Source organism: Vulpes lagopus, chromosome 10, assembly GCF_018345385.1.
Source record: "Vulpes lagopus strain Blue_001 chromosome 10, ASM1834538v1, whole genome shotgun sequence".
Taxonomy (NCBI): domain Eukaryota; kingdom Metazoa; phylum Chordata; class Mammalia; order Carnivora; family Canidae; genus Vulpes; species Vulpes lagopus.
Window position 1 is genome coordinate 82,707,564 of NC_054833.1, and position 18,296 is coordinate 82,725,859.

The 18,296-nt window shown below is 54.2% G+C and overlaps 2 protein-coding genes and 1 pseudogene across 7 annotated transcripts in view; 2 read left to right on the forward strand and 1 right to left on the reverse strand.

The window, feature by feature from the left end:
- Nucleotides 1–2,213: 2,213 nt before the first annotated feature.
- LOC121499981 lies at nt 2,214–18,007 on the reverse strand (annotated as a pseudogene).
- Nucleotides 5,751–6,866, forward strand: ISG15 (ISG15 ubiquitin like modifier). The gene is made up of 2 exons (XM_041771321.1): nt 5,751–5,869; nt 6,306–6,866. Exons 1-2 carry the CDS (start codon nt 5,867–5,869, stop codon nt 6,807–6,809), a joined length of 507 nt encoding a protein of 168 aa, XP_041627255.1. The 5' UTR covers nt 5,751–5,866; the 3' UTR covers nt 6,810–6,866.
- Nucleotides 9,056–18,296, forward strand: part of AGRN (agrin) — a 34,107-nt gene continuing 24,866 nt past the window's right edge. For 3 of the 6 annotated variants that reach the window (XM_041771315.1, XM_041771313.1, XM_041771314.1), the window contains exons 1-2: nt 9,057–9,427; nt 11,553–11,814. In XM_041771315.1, coding sequence (XP_041627249.1) covers nt 9,221–9,427; nt 11,553–11,814 — 469 coding nt within the window. In that variant the 5' untranslated portion in view covers nt 9,057–9,220. Of the gene's footprint in view, nt 9,428–11,552; nt 11,815–18,296 lie in introns of all 6 variants that reach the window. The other 3 variants (XM_041771312.1, XM_041771316.1, XM_041771317.1) reach the window with 3 other exon arrangements.

Consider the following 18,296-nt stretch of genomic DNA (forward strand, 5'->3'; position numbering starts at 1 on the left):
CGCAGGGTCATGAGTTGGAGCCCCACATTGGGTGCAGAGGTTACTTAAAAAAGAAAGAAAATCTTTAAAAAAAGAGAACAACCCTCCACATCTTAGGTCTGCCTTCTCCTTTCCTTCCCTATAAGCCATCCCTGCAGCAAAAAGAATCTTTCTCATGTGAAGACTACCTCCTGACTTCCCTGAGGGCCAAGCCCTACAGCCCAGAGTCTGTTTTGGGGATAACCAGACAGGGGGCTGTTTGAATGGCCCTCTAAGCCTGCCAGTCAGTGTGGAGACAGCAGCCTATTTGCATCTCTGTCCTGCACTGAGTCCTGTATTCCCTAGACATCCATCACAAAGGGCTGTGGCTAGGAGAGGGATGTGCCCACCAGGCAGGTAGTGAGGGTCTGGCCTGAGAAGCTATGGGGTCCAGGACAGTGAGACTGTGGCCCAGGTTGGGGGTGCTCAACCTTCCTAGTGCTGGGTGGGAGGAACAGAGCGACACTTCTCCCTCAGAAAACACGGAATGGAAGGTGCTGCCAACTTAATGAGCCCAGCTGGCACATATTTACAGCTAATTAGATTTCAACAATAAACCTTCCTTAAGAAATTTGTTGCCACCCCCACACCCCCCAGGCTCTCTGATGATACTTTTCCTGGTCAGCCATACTGACTAAAAAGAAGTTATTTCTTCCTTTCTTTCTTTCTTTTATTTTTTTTTATTTATTTTATTTTTTTTTTTAAATTTTTTTTTTATTATTATTTATTCATGATAGTCATAGAGAGAGGAGAGAGAGGCAGAGACACAGGCAGAGGGAGAAGCAGGCTCCATGCCGGGAGCCCGACGTGGGACTCAATCCCGGGACTCCAGGATCGCGCCCTGGGCCAAAGGCAGGCGCTAAACCGCTGAGCCAACCAGGGATCCCCCTTTCTTTTTTTAATTTATTTATGATAGTCACACAGAGAGAGCGAGAGAGGCAGAGACACAGGCAGAGGGAGAAGCAGGCTCCATGCACCGGGAGCCCAACGTGGGATTCGATCCTGGGTCTCCAGGATCGTGCCCTGGGCCAAAGGCAGGCACTAAACCGCTGCGCCACCCAGGGATCCTCGTTTCGTTTCTTTTCTTTTTTCTTTTTTCTTTTCTTTTTTTTTCTTTTCTTTTCTTTTCTTTTCTTTTCTTTTCTTTTCTTTTCTTTCTTTTTTCTTTTTTCCTTTCCTTTCCTTTCCTTTCTTTTCTTTTCTTCCTTACTTTCTTTCTTTCTCTCTTTCTGATTTCATTTATTTATTTGACAGAGAGAGAAAGAAAAGCAGGGGAAGCAGCAGAGGGAAAGGGAGAAGGAGGCTCTCCACTGAGTGGGGAGCCCAATGAGGGGCTTGATCACAAGACCCCAGGATCATGACCTGAGCCAAACGCAGATGTTCAAACAACTGAGCCCCTCAGGTGCTCCTCTGTGCTACTTTGTCAGAAGTCATGGTGTGCCTGTGGCCTCCAACATCTGTCCATCAGGAGGCCTCCTGGGGCAGCCCACACCCATCGTTCCATAGTGCCCCAGGGTGACCTTTGAGCTGGGACCAAAGGCCTCAGTACCTCTAGTACCTCTGTGAAGTTTAAGTGGTAAGGACTGTGGACATTCTTGGAAAGAATGTCCTTTTTTTTTTGCGGTTATTCAATAGTCAAAGGATCAATTCAACTCAAGTAGGGACGCCTGGGTGGTTCAGTGGTTAAGCATCTGTCTTCAGCTCAGGGCGTGATCCTGGGGTCTGGGATCCAGTCCCACATCAGGCTCCCTGCAGGGAGCCCGCTTCTCCCTCTCCCTGTGTCTCTGATTCTCTCTCTCTCTGTGTCTCTCATGAATAAATAAATAAAATCTTTTTTTTTAAGTCAAATCAAGTATATTAAATGTTCTAGATGCTGTTTTAAAGGTTTAAGGAAGTTTAAGTTAGTTTGTAAATGAGATAAAATATTAACCAAAGGTCCCTTTATAAGTGGCTGTTATAATTTTATAAATGGAATGCTAATATTTGTGATTAGAATTTATGTATTTTGTGACCATATTATCAGGTGCATACAAGTTTAAAATTATTTTTTTTACCAGTGAACTCAACCTTTTATTGTTACATGACGTTTTGTGTCTCTGTAGCACTTTGCTTATAAAATTTCTTTGTTGATGTGTTAATAAAATTGTGGTTTTTTCTTTTTTCTTTTTATTTTTAATGACTGAAACAAAAGAAATCTAAAACCGCAGCTTCTGGAAGAACCTTTGTTCTTGCCAGTCTTGTACCTCTTCTCAAACTTGACCTTGGCCTCTCTTCGGGCCTTGCGTTTAAGAGCAGGGTCTCTGAAGACATTCTTGTTGACGACAAGTTTTGTCCAAGGGGATATCCACAGAGTACCTTGTGTGCATGAGGTGATTGTAGTTATAAACTTTCACAAAAGACTTGATCTTTGACCTCTTGGCGATTTTCTTCTTGCCCATGGCAGCTGTCACTTTTCGGGGATAGCGGTCAATTCCGGCCACCAGAGCATGGCTGTAGGGAAGGTCTGAGGTGCCATCATCAATGTTCTTCACGATGACTGCTTTGCGTCCGGAGTAGCATCCGGCTGGCCAGGACCAGCACCACCTTTCCGGGTTTCATGAACTTGCCCATCCTGACACCAGCCACTTGAGCCTACAGCAGAAAGCTAAAGTTGTTGATATGGTCACATCTGTTTCATTTTAGTTAATAGTCATATGGTATGTTTCTTTCCATCCTTCTACTTTCCAATTTCTCGTATCTTTATAATTCAAATGATTCCTGTCTTCTGTAAGCCACATAAAATTAGATTATTTTTAACCAGCTGACAATATTGGTCATTTAGTCCCCCTGCATTTCAACCTCTTGCCAAGGTTGCAAGTTCCTCATTTGTGATAAGTTGTTAGGACAGCCCCAGGAAACGGAGACAGGTTCTGTCGGTTTGCTTCCTTAATGCCTTTGCATTTACTTTTTCCTATCAAGAGTAGGAAGACAACTGGTGGCATGGATGAAGTAACTAAAAGAAAATGAAAATTCTAGTACTATATGTCAGTATTAAGAAATCAGAAGACATCAAATACTATGTTAATAATGGTCATATGGAGGGGCAAATTTTCATATTCTGTATTTTTTGTTTCTTACTTTTTTTTTTTAAGATTTTATTTATTTATTCATGAGAAACACAGAGAGAGAGAGAGAGGCAGAGACACAGGCAGAGGGAGAAGCAGGCTCCAGGCAGGGAGCCCAACATGAGACTTAATCCCAGGTCTTCAGGATCACGCCCTGGGCTGAAGGTGGCGCTAAACCGCTGAGCCACGCAGGCTGCCCTGTATTCTTTGTTTCAATAAACATTTATGAAAATAAATAAATAAATAAACATTTATGGTTTCCTTTTTTTTTTTTTTGGTTTCCTTTTCATAAAAGCAATATTATTTATGCAAGGAACGAGTCAAGATATACATTTAAAATAATAAAAAGATGGGATCCCTGGGTGGCTCAGCAGTTTAGCGTCTGCCTTCGGCCCATGGTGTGATCCTGGAGACCCAGGATCGAGTCCTACGTCGGGCTCCCTGTGTGGAGCCTGCTTCTCCCTCTGCCTGTGTCTCTACCTCTCTCTCTGTGTCTCTCATGAATAAATAAGCTTAAAAAAACAATAATAAAAAGAAAGACATTTAAGCCCCTCTGTTTGTTCTTTGTGTGTTCATAATTTTGGAGCCCTATGAAATCTTTTTGGGGGTGGGGAAGTTAAATGGCCAAGATTCATATTCAGAAATTTATTTTTCCAATCCTTTGCTTTATTTCAAAATTATTTATTTACTTTCTTATTTAAATTTTATTTCTTTATTTTTAGCTAACATATGTCTGTTATGTGTTATTTATTTTAGCAAAAATTTGGGAACAACCGATACAGTCAATGATATGGGATTGGTTAACTAAATTCCACTCTATACTATAATGGATTCATTATGCCATGGGGAATATATCCAGCCATTGAAACAAAAAAAAACTTGCATAGAAGTATCTGTTAATATGGAAAAATGTTTATGATATACTGTTTTGAATGAAGCAGGTTACAAAATGGTAAGAGTAGGATGAGTTAATTTCTTTGGCTTTGTTTTTATTGAGGTAAAATTCATATAACAAAAATTTAACCATTTTAAAGTACATAACTCAGAGTCAGTATATTTACAACATTGTGCAACCATTACCTCTATCTAGTTCTAAGACATTGTATCACCCTCAAAGGAGGCCTCATATTCATAAAGCAATCATTCCCTGGCAATCACTACTGGACTCTATGGGTTTGCCTATTGTGGATATTTCATATAAATAGAATCATATGATATATGTGGCCTTTTGTGTCTGGCTTATTTCACTTAACATAATGTTTTCAGGATTCATTCATGTGGTAGCAGGTATTAGTACTTCATCCCTTTTTATGACTCAATAATATTCCATCATAAGAGTGTATCATATTTTGTTTATGCATCCATCTGTTGATGGACTTGGTTGTTTCCACAATTTCTTTTTTCTGTTGTAAATAGTGCTGCTATGAACATTTGGGTACAAATACTTCTCTGAACACCTGTGTTCAATTCTTTTTGACATATACCCAGGAATGGAATTGCTGGGTCATGTGAAAATCCTGTTTAACTTTTTGAGGAGTGACTACACTGTTTTCCACAGTAGCTGCACCATTTTTACATTACCATCAGCAATGTATGAAGGTTCCAATTTCTTTACATCCTCATCAACACTTGTTATTGTTCTTTTTGAATTATTATTTTATATTATACTAATATATTATTATAGTCATGCTATAATAATAAGTGTGATATAGTATCTCATTGTGATTTTGATCTAAGTTTCCCTAATGACATTTCCCTAAGGACTAATGATGTTGAGCATCTTTTCATGTGTATTTATGTATTTTCTACAGAGAAATATCTATTCAAACACTCACCCAATTAAAAAAAAAGATTTATTTATCTATTTATTTGAAAGAAAGAGAGAGCAGGGGAGAGGCAGAGAGAAACCTGAGCAGACTCCAGGCTGAGCGCAAAGCCTGACATGGGGCTCAATCTCACAACCCTGAGATCATGACCTGAGCCAAAACAGAGTTGGCCACTTAACCAACTCTGCCACCCAGGTGCCCCCATTTGCACAATTTTTTATTGAATTGTTTATATTGTTTATGGTTCAGTTCTAAGAGTTCTTTATATGTATGGACACTAGATCCTTATCTGACTTATGATTTGCAAATATTTTCTTCCATTTTGAGAAAAGCCTTTTCACTTTCTGGATAGTATTCATGAATTCATTTTTATAGAAAATAAGAGATATATCTCTTTCATTAAAACAAACAAAAAACAATCTGAAGAAATACCGTCCTAAAGCAATGGTGATAATCTCTGGGTAGTTTGGATTGTCACTTGTTTGTTATTTCTGAATTAATTGCAGCAATGTTTTCCAAACTTACTAATTTTGCAGATTGGTAAATGGAAAGTGAATGTTTCCAGTCATTAGTTTCTGTTATGACTTCCGTGTAGCTTGTAAAGAACCTGAAGTGCTAGACACTTACGGGGGTTTCTGAATGAACACAGGGTGAGAGCATTGTCCTGAGTCTCTGGGCAGGTGGGTAATCCCAGCTCTTTATTACTGTTTTGTTTCTGCTACTCACAGGAGCATTCCCTGGGAAAAGGAAACTGAAACCGAAGCTAAATTCAGCCAATGGTCAGGCTCCCTCCCCAACACTGCCCTCTGACGTGAACAGCTCAGGTTCATAAAAGGGCTGAACAGGAGAGTAGCTGCACGCTGAGAGGCAGCCAATCCATCTGTGCCCCTGGAGGACTTGGTGCTGGAGCCTACAGCCATGGTAAGGGGTGTTTGACAGGCGGGGGGCAGGTGGGCTCTGTACCAGGCTCTTTTCCTATCTTACTGCTAGGGTCTTCCAAGGGTGGAGCCAGGCAAGTGGAGGTGCTCAGAGCTCCCTCAGGTCCCTAAGCATGAGGGGAGGGGCAGGGCCGCTTCTGAGATTGAGGTCTGGGTCTGGGAAAGTGTGTTCTGCCAGTGTTGAATTCTGAGATCCCTTGGCATTGGCACAGGAAGGCATCTTAGTGGGCTGAGGAGGTGAGGTGATGGTCCTGGGGGATGGGCCTTTCTTCTGGAAATGCTCCCTGCTTCCCTCTAGTGCCTGGGGTTCCTTTCCTGGTGGGTGGGGAGGAGAGCACAGCTTTCCCTGTGGCCAATGATCTGCATGTAGAGGCTCCAGGACTGATGGTGAGGTTTATGAGTCTGTGTGATGCCCACAGGCTGGGAACCTGACTGTGAAGATGCTGGGAGGTGAGGAGTTCCTGGTGCCCGTGAGGGACTCTATGCTGGCATCAGAGCTGAAGCAGCAGATAGCCCTGAAAAGTGGCGTGCCTGCGTTCCAACAGCACCTGGCTACCCACCCGGCTGGCACAGTGCTGCAGGATGGGATCTCCCTCATCAGGCAGGGCCTGCGTCCTGGCAGCACAGTCCTGCTAGTGGTGAAGAACTGTAATGACCCCCTGAGCATCCTGGTGAGAAACAATAAGGGTCGCAGTATTGCCTACGAGGTCCGGCTGACACAGACTGTGGCTGAGCTCAAGCAGCAAGTGTGCCAGCAGGAGCACGTGCAGGCTGACCTGTTCTGGCTGAGTTTTGAAGGGAAGCCCATGGAGGACAAGCACCAGCTGGGGGAGTATGGTCTCACACCCCAGTGCACTGTGTTCATGAATTTACGCCTGCGGGGTGGTGGTGGGAATTGGGCAGGACCAGGAGGGCAGTGCTGAGAGCCACACACCCAAGTCCTTGACCAAGTATGGGTAATAAAAGTTGACAAAATGAAATGGCTCCTTCTGCTTGGTCCTTCCCCCAGCACCCCTCACTTCTGCATCCCTGCTGATGTGGACAGGGAGAGACAGAGGAGGAAGTGGGATAAGGAGACCCAGGGACGCTGGGTGGTCAGTAGGCTGGGGTTGCCAAGTTAAGGGACAAGACTAGTGAGATCAAAATAGAGATCTACTCCCATCCACACCTTGGACAAATTGAAGATGTCCCCACACCTTTGGGAAGTTAACTTCTAGAGAAAGAAAAGAGGCACATCTGCTGGAGCCCACCTCTATCTCCAGATTGAGCCAGAATCAGCCTTTGCACAACTGGTTCCCATTCCCTACATCTGGGTCAGCAGACAGTATGGTGGGGTGGGGGGAGGTGTGGTCAGGTTCCTGCTGGAACCAGCACCCCTGTAAATGGTGAGAGGGTGAGGCCCTAGAGCCTGCCTCAGTGGGCTGTGAAGCAGGCTCCTCCAAACCAGCCAGGGCCCTGGGGCCTCATGGCCCTCCAGGATCCATCAGCCTGCCCTGTCCAGTCTGCATTGGTTTAGGGAGAGGTACGGGCAGGGCCTTGAACACACACATCACTGTCCCACAAACTGCTAAATGGAGACTATTCTCCAGCAGATACACCTGCCTTCAGGGCTTTACTTAATGGAGAGGCCATGGCCAGCAGGAGAGGGGCCTCCGGGGATGGGGTGTTCCTCTAGTTCATACGGAAGAGCTTGTCCCAGGTGGGGGGCACCTATTTCCACATAGGTGGAAACACACCTGCTTCCACATAGAATGGTTCTTTCTATACCAATTTCCCAAGAGCTCTACAGGAGCCAGATGGAGTCAGCCTTGGACACAGGCAAGATGGGGAGTGTGTGTGTGTGGGGGGTGGACGCTCAGAACATACTTCTCTGAGGACACTCAGACTTCAGCTTTCAGACTGTAAGGGTAATTTGGCTGGAGGCCCAGAAGCCCCTTTTCTGGTCTGTGGGGGTCTGTATCTAGGCCAAGGGACTTCTAGGTCTGGCTTATCTGTGACCAATATGTGTAGACAGGCAGCTGTGTGTGTGTGTGGGTGGTGGGTGCTCCCGGGGTGGGGTGCTCCCCTGATTCCAGTTTCATTTCCTGGGTCCCTACCCTCCCTTCTTTGTCATAAGACAAATTAGCCAGTGTGAGCATACACCCTTGGTGGCACCCTCCCACCAGGGCCTGGGGAGGTAGGGTCCTCCTCCAGAGGGGGGCTCTTCTGCCACTTACCCTCCATTGCTTCAGAGATCTGTGGCTGGCTCGGAGTTGAGGGGGTGTGCCGGCGACCCAGCCCTGGCGGGACAGAAGGGGTAGCCTCTCCCTTCCCTCCATCTCCAGCTAAGCTAGGCTCTCATTTGTACCCCCTGGATCTCGGACCCGGGTTATCCAGGCCCGCAGGCTGGAGAGGCGCTCATCTCGGGGCTGAAGAGGGGGCGTGGCTGTCCGTCCGCCGCCGGCCCCACGTTGTCACCGCTGGCCTGTAGAGGGAGCCCTCCGCTCTGCAGTGAGGCCCCAGCTCACCCGGGAACCGGAGGCGGGCGAGTCTGCGCTCCGTTCTGACCAATCACCACGGCCCCCAGCCCACATTGGTCCTAGCCCGCCGGGGGCGCGGCCTGCGGGGGCCGCCTACTCGCCTGAACTGGCTGGGGGTCCCGGGCCCCGGCGAGTTTGCGGCCCCGGTTTTCCAAGAGGCTGACGTGCCCCAGCGGGTTCCTCCCGCCAGGGGAGGGGCGCAGTCCCGCAGGGCCCGAGGGACGGCGGGGTCCCAGCACCCGGCAGCCCCTTCCCGCGGCTCTGGCCACGGCACAGCCTGGAGCCCCTTGGAAGTCCCGTCACGTCGCCTCCAGATTATGCATTAACCCGATTGCAGCCGCATTTCCTGGGCGGGGGGGCGGGGTGGGGGAGAGACGTCCGCGCGGGAGGGGGAGGGGAGTCAGTGGGGGCGCGCCGCAGAAGAGAGCACCCGCCGCCCCCCGGGTCCGCCCACCCGCCCGCTCGGTCCGCCCTCCGCCCTGCGAGTCCCACCACCCACCTCGGCCAGACCCAGTCCGGCCCCCTCCCTCCCACCCGCCGGGCCTCCGCCCGGCGCCGCCGTCCCGGCGCTTTGTTCGCGGCCGGCGCGGGTCGCAGGGCGCCGGGCGGGCCGGGGACCGGCGCGGGCTGGGTAGCTGGATTGGGGGGAGGTGGGGAGGCGGGGAGGGGGCGGGGCTGCCCCGGGTCCCGCCCCCGCGCCGCCCGCGCTCCCACCGCCTCCCGGGAGCTGCGTCCCGTCCTGTCTAGTCCCGTTCCCGGCGCGGCCAGGCCCGCGCGCTTGCTCTGGCCGCCTTCCGCCGTCCTCGGCCCGCGCCATGGCCAGCCTGCGGCGGTCCGGCCCGGCCCCGCTGCAGCTGCTCCTGCTGCTCCTGGTGGTGGCTGCGCGCGCTCTGCCCAGCGCCGACGGGACGTGCCCGGAACGCGCGCTGGAGCGGCGGGAGGAGGAGGCGAACGTGGTGCTCACCGGCACTGTGGAGGAGATTCTCAACGTGGACCCGGTGCAGCACACGTACTCGTGCAAGGTGGGCCCCCGCCGGGACCCTGAGCCCCCCACCCCAACCCTCCTGGAAGCCTGGGTGGGGGTCTCTTACCCCTCCATCCCGGACCCCTTGCCCGAAGCTCCCCCCCTTGGAGATGCTGGCCGCCCCACTGAGACCCCCGCCCCAGGCCGTGGGAACGGGCACCAGGCGCTCCGCAGCACCCGCTCCCGCTCCCTTGGCGACCGCAGAGCCCCCGGGTGGGGCGCCGGGTCCCGGAAAACTCGCGAGTGCCAGAGGGAAAGTTCTTGCGGTACTGCTGCAGTCCCACCTCGCGGAGCCCAGGCCCTGGAGACCCGGTGATGTCTGACCCCACCCCCACCCCAGGCCCACTACCTTATTGGAAACAAGTGCGCCGCCACCCAGGGAAACTGTATGGCTACCGCACCTCTCCCCATCAGTTAAAGAAAAGGAATGGGGACGAGGGGCGGTGACGCCTTCTGCTTGGGTTGAAAGTGGGGATTCGGCCTTTGATTAGTGCTGTCACCCCTTCCAGAGGCCTTTACCAGGGCTAGAGGGGGTTATTAGGAGAGATTGGGATGCACATCTAGTCTCCCAACCCCAGGGACCCTGGGGGAGTTGCAGTGACTAGGTGTGGGGGACAGGGGCAGAAAAGTGGGCAGGGACTGTTCTGAGCCTCAAATGTGGAGGGGTGCAGGGACAGGTGCCCCATCCTGCTCCTATGAGAACTGATCCTTCTAGTCACAGGAGAGGGGGTTTGCCCAGCCCCTCCCTCAGTTGGATCTTGGAGCTCCCTGGGATAGGTATGTTGGTTTTTTTTTTTCTTTTTTCCCACAGTATGTTCCTGGGGAGGGCTCAGGGAACTCAGGGCCCATCCCCACTCTGGCCCCTAAAACCACCTCCCTGACCAGAAATCGGATCATTCCTTCTCCATGGAGATGGAGAGGGGTGGCAGCTTCTTTCAGATTGGCCTGTGCAGGCTACAGCTGGGATCCCCCGCCCAGCCCCCTCCCCTCCACCACACCAGGGCACTTTGCCAAGTCCCTGCAGGATTTTCCCGACTTCCTCCCCGCTGCTCCTGGGTGTGGCTGGGGTGGGGGGAGGCGATGAAATGGCCCAGCCCTCTCCCCGTTGGTTATCATCCTTCTAGAGCCTACTATGTGTCTGGGGTTGGGAGGGATAAGGTTGGACAAGGCCCCCAACTGGGCCACTGGACAGTGGAGGGGGACCTTACAGGAGCTGCAGTCCTGAGGCCTCCAGCAGGGACCTGGCAGGTGGGCAGGCCACCATTGTCTTTGATCACCCATTCCAGAAGTCTCAGCTCCCCAGAGCTCCTGAAGAAAGGGGCTTCTTCTCAGAGAGTGTGTGGGCTCATGTCCCCTGGGCATATCCCCATGGACATCCTTGTATAGTCTGCAGCTCCCATGACCCTCCTGCACCACCCCCGCCACCCCAGGCTGTGGGTGTCTCAGGATTTGGTTTGTTAGATCAGGTACCCTCAGGGCCCCAGGAGTGAGAGTGTGTGGGGTGGGGCTGCCCTGTGCTGCCCAAACTTGATTTTGTGGTTCAAAGGCTGCCTTGACTGCATTCACTGTAGGAGCCTGGCAGGAGGAGGGGTCTTTCACCTCCTGTGTGTGTGTGGGGGAGGGTGTCTTAGCCCACCCACAGGGCTGCAAGCAGCCAAGCTGGCCCAGAGCCCTAAGCTCAGAGCCCATTGCCCTGAAAGTCCATTGTCCATGTTAGATTCCTCTGGCTCTTAGAGGGTAAGTAGATGGGGAAAGTAGGGACATGCACCCAGGCCAGGTGGATATCCTTCCCATATCCAGCCTGAGCTGAGATAGACATTATTGGAGGTGGCTGGGGTCAGTTAGACCTAGGGGGTGGTAGGGCTGCTTCCTAGGTGAGGTTGTGTGTTCACAGGCTGCATGTCCTTTGGTGTGATGTGCACTGGCAGGGGCATCCATCATGCGTGTGTGCCCCCAAGATCTCTGTACATCTCTGCCCAGGCTTTGGGTCTACTCTGGACATCTGGCCTGAGTAACAGAGGTGGGAAGAGAAGCAGCAGCCCAGGTGCCCACATGGACTCTGTGGCTTCATCTCTCATGGCAAGAGAGCCACTGATACCTGTCCCCTCCCATGTCCACCCCAGGTTCGAGTCTGGCGGTACTTGAAGGGCAAAGACATGGTGACCCAAGAGAGTCTGCTTGATGGTGGCAACAAGGTGGTGATTGGTGGCTTTGGAGATCCCCTCATCTGTGACAACCAGGTGTCCACTGGGGATACCAGAATTTTCTTTGTGAACCCTGCACCGCCATACCTGTGGCCAGCCCATAAGAATGAGCTGATGCTCAATTCCAGCCTCATGCGCATCACCCTGCGGAATCTGGAGGAAGTAGAGCACTGTGTAGAAGGTATTTGGGGACCTGACCAGGGGAAGAGGTGACGGGGGCGGGTGGGGCTGCCCTAGGGGGTAGAGGAGAGTTTGCTTTAGTCTAGAGCATGGGTATCTTGTGGCTGAAGGCTGATCTCCTTCCTGTCTCCCTGATCTCCCAGCCGAGTCTGGCCATCTCAAGGTCAGCTCCAGTCTCTGACGTCAGTAGAGTCCCCCACTAACCACCCCCTGTCCCACAATGCCACCATCTGTTGTCTTGGAGCCACATAAGTCCCAGTCCTGCAAAGGGACAGGCTTCCTCCTCTTCTGCTTGCCATTCCCCCCACCCCACCGGCTCCACACCCCCTCTTGGAGGGTCTTTTCTGAGTGAGAGGCAGGGACCAGGTGAATGAACACCAGCTGTTTATGTTCCTGCAGAAGCCCAAACATCTGTCTGGATGGGTCCCAGATGTTGAGCAAACTCCTTAGAGTGGGGCGTAGGGATTGGAGGAGGGGCTGCACCCTTCTGTGTTCCAAGAGTCCTGTCATTTCTGGAAAGGGGGAATTATGTGGGGTGGGTACTCGTAGGGGTTTGGTGGGTATGGAATTTCCTAATTGACTGTCGTCCACACAGCACGTGTCTATTCTGAATGGCCCAAGAGCACCCCTCCCCCAGCCCAGTCTCTGGGAGGTGAGCTGGAATCACATGACCATGGCTTCCCTGCCCCCCTGCCCCAGGAGAGTCCCAGTTGGGGGCTGAGATCCTTTGCTGGGGAATGTGGCAGGGAGAATGTAGGAGCTGCCCCTCGCCCCCACATCCTGTCTGTCCCCTCATGGCTGCCTCCGAAGGGATGCATTGAAGGGGACTGGGCTGGGCGGTGCGGGGGGGTAGGTGGGTGGGTGGGTGGTGGTGGTGGTGGTGGTGGAAAGAACATTTCCTCCTCAGGGCAGTGGGAAGGGTCTGTGGCTTCCTTTCTCTGGAAGACAACTCTGTCTCTCAGATTTGTTCTTTTGGCCAGCAGGGAAGTCCCACCTTGTATCTAACCTACTGCTGTGATGCTGGCTTGGTTTTTATGGGATCCTGGACGGTGGTCATGTACCCTGTGCATGGGTAGGGGCATGGCCTGGAATGGGGAGCCCTGTGCATTCTGCCCAGCCTGTGGTCACCTGTCCCCGGGGCTGTCCCAGGGTCCTAGGCCATAGCATCACACAGGGAAGCCAGCAGGGCTGTGTGTCCCTGATCTCTTCCTGGCAGTGACTCAGATGAGGGGTCCCAGCCTAGCCCTCACACCAACCACAGACTTGAGACCCTGGCCCTGCTCTGGACACAAAGACGGGAGGGCGGCCTGGAGATGGGGCAGGCTGTGGGCTGGTGATGCCCAGTTTGGGGGATGTGTTGTGAGGGGGGGAGGTCTAAGGAGAAGCTGTGTAGAAGGGGCAGGGTACAGAAAGTCCCCTGTCCCTATGAGATAGAGTGAATTATCAACTCTGCAGCTGGGCGGGTCCAGTCTGAGGGTCTGTGACTCAGTAACTGTGGCCTTCTGTGGGGTCAGAGGGCATGTGGCGGGAGGGCCACCCTGGGCAGAACAGGTTTGGCATCTTGCCAGCACTGGTTATGCCAGGCTGAGTACTGGGAATAGCTGGAAAGAGGGTACTGGGGGAGAGCCCCCCGCCCCCACCCCAGCCAGGACCAGGTGAGACCTGACTTGCTATGTGCCCTGGGCAGCCAGCACTCAGGTGCTAGGCTCGGACCTGGGCTCTAGCTGGAGGTGGAGTGGTGCTGGACAGTGTGCAGCAATGGTGTGAACTCCCAGGAGGGGCTGAGCCATTGGACGCTCTTGACTCTTGGGGTGGGCCTGCTGGGGAGGATGGTCTTGGGGAGAGGGGATGCAGAGAGAGGCATGAGCTGTGACTGCAGCTGGGGCCTGGCAGCTGGAGGGGGTGGAAGGGAGCAGGTTTGGGGAGGGTGGAACTGCAGACTGAGGCGCCTGGGATCCACTGTGAGGTGCCTGGAAGTTTTGAGCTGGGTGACATACATTTCTGCTTTGGTGCTAGGACAGGGTTGATACACCCCAAAGGCCCAGGGTGAGATCGGTGCTTCCCCCTTGAGGCTCCCTGAGGCCTGAGGCACAAAATCCCCTGGAGCTGGGGCCAGGCTGCGGAAAGAATAACCCTGTGCCCACCTTCCCAAGTTGGGTGAGGGTGAGATGATGGCCCTCCTCCTTTTCTGCAGGAGATACGGACCTCAAAACCCCACCTCAGGACTGCACTCTAGGCTCTCTGGGAGCCAAGGCCTCACCCGAATGAGGAGGACAGACAGACAAACAGGGCTTGAGCTAAGCTGACTCTGACTCCATTCTGTTTCCAGGGGCTTCATAGTTGTCTCAGCCCCACAGGGTCCAGAGGAAGCCTGGGCAGCCCCTAATATATACAGGTCCCCTGAGACCACCAGGTCCCACCTCGTGTAGGAAATCCCTGTCCCTAGCACACTCCTCTCCCTAGCCCCACCCCCCCCATTGCCAAAGGCCCAGAGCAGCCAAGGTCGGGGGCACTCTCGGGTGCACCCTTGGTCTGCTCCCTGTGCCAGGGCCTACAGGGTAGGGTCTTCCTGGCTCTGTGGGGTCAGGTCCTTGCCCCAGCCTCCAGCCCCCAGGAAGGCTCCTCCTCCTCCTCCTCTGCCTGGGGAACCACATTCCTAGCATAACTGAGACAGGTATGTGTCCCTCCCTCTGCGCCACCTTTGGGTGAGGGAGGCCTGCTGCTCTGGGGCGGCCTCTGCCAGGAGACCCCCACCCCTGCTTTGTCAGGGAAGTAGCCTGGCCTCTTCTAGTGCCAGCTGCCCACGCACCAAGAGCCTGCCCAGGCTGGCAGTTGACCAGGTATTTCCTCTAGGCCTCGGCCACCTTGCCCTGGTCTGGACATTGTCCACACACTCCTACTACCCTCCCCACCCTCACTCATGAAGGCTGGTCCTAGGGCTTCTCCTGTAGCCCCCAGAAGGGACATGGGCCTGGCGGAAGGCCTGAGGCCCTTCCCTCCCTGCTAGGAGCCAGAAACAGAGAAAGGAAGTGTTGTCTGCCCTCAACTGGGGCCTGGCACAGGGACGGGGTCCTGGCACAGGGACAGGGTCAGAGTGGGTCTGGCCCTGGCCCAGCCCAGCCCTGCCCAACCCTGGAGGGGGTCCTGGCAGCAGCAACCCAAGGCCAAGCCTGGCAGGCCTGATCCTTTATAAGTACCCCCTCCCTTCCTCCCTGCCAGGCCAGCTGTCTAGGACCTTCAGGAGGGCAGTGCTCCAGGTCAGTGCTCCAGGAGAGGTCCTGGGCCCCTGACTTCCTTCAGGCCCTACAGGCCTTGGAGCTGGGTGTGGGTGGCAGACCCTCAGACAGGGACTGGCTCTCCACAGTGTGGGGGCAGGAGGATGCCCAGGGCATGTTTCTGGGCTCTTCCTTCTGTTGTCTGGCACATAGCTTCTCCTCCCCCCATTCCTGCCCTACTGCCCTACTCCCCCCACATTCCTCCCTGCTGAAGTGGGAGGTAGTTTCTCCCTGTTCCGTTTTCTGCCCTCTCCCAGACTATAGGTTCTCACCCCACCCCCTTGTAGACCCCACCCAGTGTCCTCCTGGGCCATTCCCCCAGGCGGGTCAGCCAGGAGGGCTGAGAGGAGGCAGGCCCAGACTCGAGGTTGCCTGGCCCCACCTTCTCTCCTTCCCTGGCAGCTGGGGGAGGGAGTTTGCCCAGGTGGGGCTCCCACCTAAGGAGTCCTTGCTTGGGAGTCAGGTGCTCCCAGGGCACCTGCTGGCTTTGGCTGTGATTTTGGTGTGCATTTGCTGGGACAACCCCAGGGGTGGGCTTTGCCAGTGAAAACCAAAGGGCTTGCTCTCATGTCACTTCCCTGGGGATGTCTTCCCTTTGGGCAGGACTAAGCTAGTAGAAACAGCTCTGGCTCTTTCCAGACACCACCCATCCCCTCCCTCCCCAGCCCCTGCAGATTGGAAATGGAAAAAGGGTTGTTTTGGAACAACCTCCCTCGGCCTGTGTCTTCACCAGTACCCCCACCCCCACCCCCGCCCAGAGCTGTGCTGGGCAGAACACATTCCCGAGGGGCCAGCTCTGCCCTTGTGGCATCTCTACGGGTGCTGGCACCCCTGCACAGTTGAGGAAATGGGAGATGACCCGCTCTGCACTAGCTGCCGCCACCCTGCCAACCCTCACAGGCTGCCCTAGGGAAGCCAGTGGACGGGGGCATAGCCGCCTCCAGTGTGGCTGTGTTGCTTCCTTCCTGAAGGGTTAACCCGCCTCAACCCCATGAGAATCAAAGCCTACACCCGTCACCACAGGAGGGTGGGAAACAGCTGCAGAAACAGGCCTCCTTCCCACCCCACACCCCTTGCCTCTGTCTGTGGGATGCAGACCAGTTGTACCCTGTCCCTGCCCCCACCCCCAACAAGTTCTACCCTTGCCCAGAGACTTGGGGGTTGGGGGGAGAGAATAGACTCCCTTTTCTGCTCTGCCCCTGACCCCCTCCTCCCCGCCTGGCCCTCAAACTCCCCCTGCCACTGGGATAGGGGAATCAAGGCTCCCCACTCAAGCTACTGAGGCCTGGCTGGGGCTGGGCTGGGGGCTATAGGTGCAATCAGCACAGTAGCCCACCCAGGACTGCACACCCCAGAGTCCCAGGAAGTGCCCACTGATCAGATAAAGGGGGCTGAGAAATGAGACAGCACCCCACTGACAGTTGGTAAGATTACTGACATGGTTCAGGGAAGGAGGGTAATGTGCCCCCCATGGTTCTATGTGGGGCTTAGGAGGGGGTCATGTTCAAGCCTGAGGCTGTAGTCAGGATCTGGAGAGGGGTGACCCAGGCCTCTGGCAGAGTGTCCAGTGGGGAGAGATCTCCCCTTAAAGGGGCCTCTCTCCCCCTAGAGCGGATCCTGAGAACTTCCTCTGAGGAAGACCCCCTGCCAGGGGCTGCTTACAGCTGGACCTCCTAGTCACCCCTCCCCCTGCCTGAATTGGAGGCTCAGGGGAGGGGGGGCTTTCTGTCTTCACTGGCAGCCAGCTGTTTCCAGCTGTGTGGCCAACACGTGTGTGTGTGTGTGTGTGTGTGTGTGTGTGTGTGCGCGCGCACGTGTGCACGTGTGCCCATAACCTCCGATGAATTGATCTTGCACATGAGAATTCTGGTCAGAGCCTCCACTGGTGGCCTGTAGTTCCTGCCACCCTTTCTTCCCTGGGCTTGGGCTGGGGCAGGTGCCCTGCAGTTGCTCTGCCAACAGGCTGCTTGCAGGCAACTTGTGCTTGTGTCTCTGGCCTCGAAATGGGGTCAGTTGTCCACATCCTTCCTGCTGCCCACCCTGGACCTGGCAGAGGGCTGGGCACCTCCTCCTGTAGGCTCTGCCTCTGGGAGTAACCACGGTGGGCTCTCCACACTAGATGAAGGGGCTGTGGGGACAGGACAGGGTCCCTGTCCTGGCAGGTACCTGTAGGAGCCTGAGTCTGACACAGGCTGGGCAAATCTGGAGAGGTGGGTCTGTGCTGGCCTGTGCCTCCCCTTGGTAGCATCTTCTCAGTCGCCCCACTCCTGCCTTGGGAGACGCAGGCAGCCTACTGTGGCTGCTGGAGGCACCTGGCCCTCTGTCCATAGATAGGAGGCTCCAGTGCACATCGAGAGAAATAAACATCTGGATCAGACTGTGGCCTGCTCCAACCTGCCGGAGAAGAGGGAATGTGTGCTCGGAGGCTCCTTCCTCATCCACACATCCTTCACAGCCCAGTACCAGATCCTCACTGGAAATGGGGTCACTGGCAAGACCGGCTGCCCCCTGCATGGAGCCCTGCTGGGGTTCTGGATGGGCTTCTCAGGGTGTGTGCTCTGTGTTGAGGGCTAAAGGCAAAGGAGGAAGGGTGTTTTGGGCAGAAAAGACAGCACAAGGTTCCGTGGGCGCAAGGACAGCAGGTGTCCCTGTAGCTGGGGGGGGGGGGGGGGGGGGGGGGAGAATGGGCTGGAAAACCAGAATCCATTGCTATAACCTGCTGGCTGAGAGAGCAAGCTGCTCCTCACCCACTGAGCCTCCATCTTGCCCCTGGGGACAGTTCTCCCTACAGACCCCATTGCTGCGTCTGTCCTTCTGTCCTCCTTGCTTCCCAGCGACTGTGTGTCTGCTACTCCTCTTCATCCTGACACCCACCTGGTCATCTCCTCCATCAAGCACCTCCATTCAGGTCTGGGTGCCAGGCTGTGCATCCCCCGTTGCCTCTGCAGGATGCCCAGCTTGACACAGCCAGGCCCTCAGCAGGAACACAGGGTGTCCTGATCCACCGGATGCTGCCCACACCTGTGTGCCTCTCTGGCTCTCTCTTCCTCCTGGACAGGGGCAAGGCCTGATGGAGGATGAGGTGGATTTGGGGCTGTCCTGGAGAAGAGGGAGGGAGGGTATGGGTCAGCCCTACTCCACCCCTGCTTTTTCTCTAGGCACCTACTCTCCAGCTTCTCTGTTCACATGGCGCCCCCTGGTGGCTCCA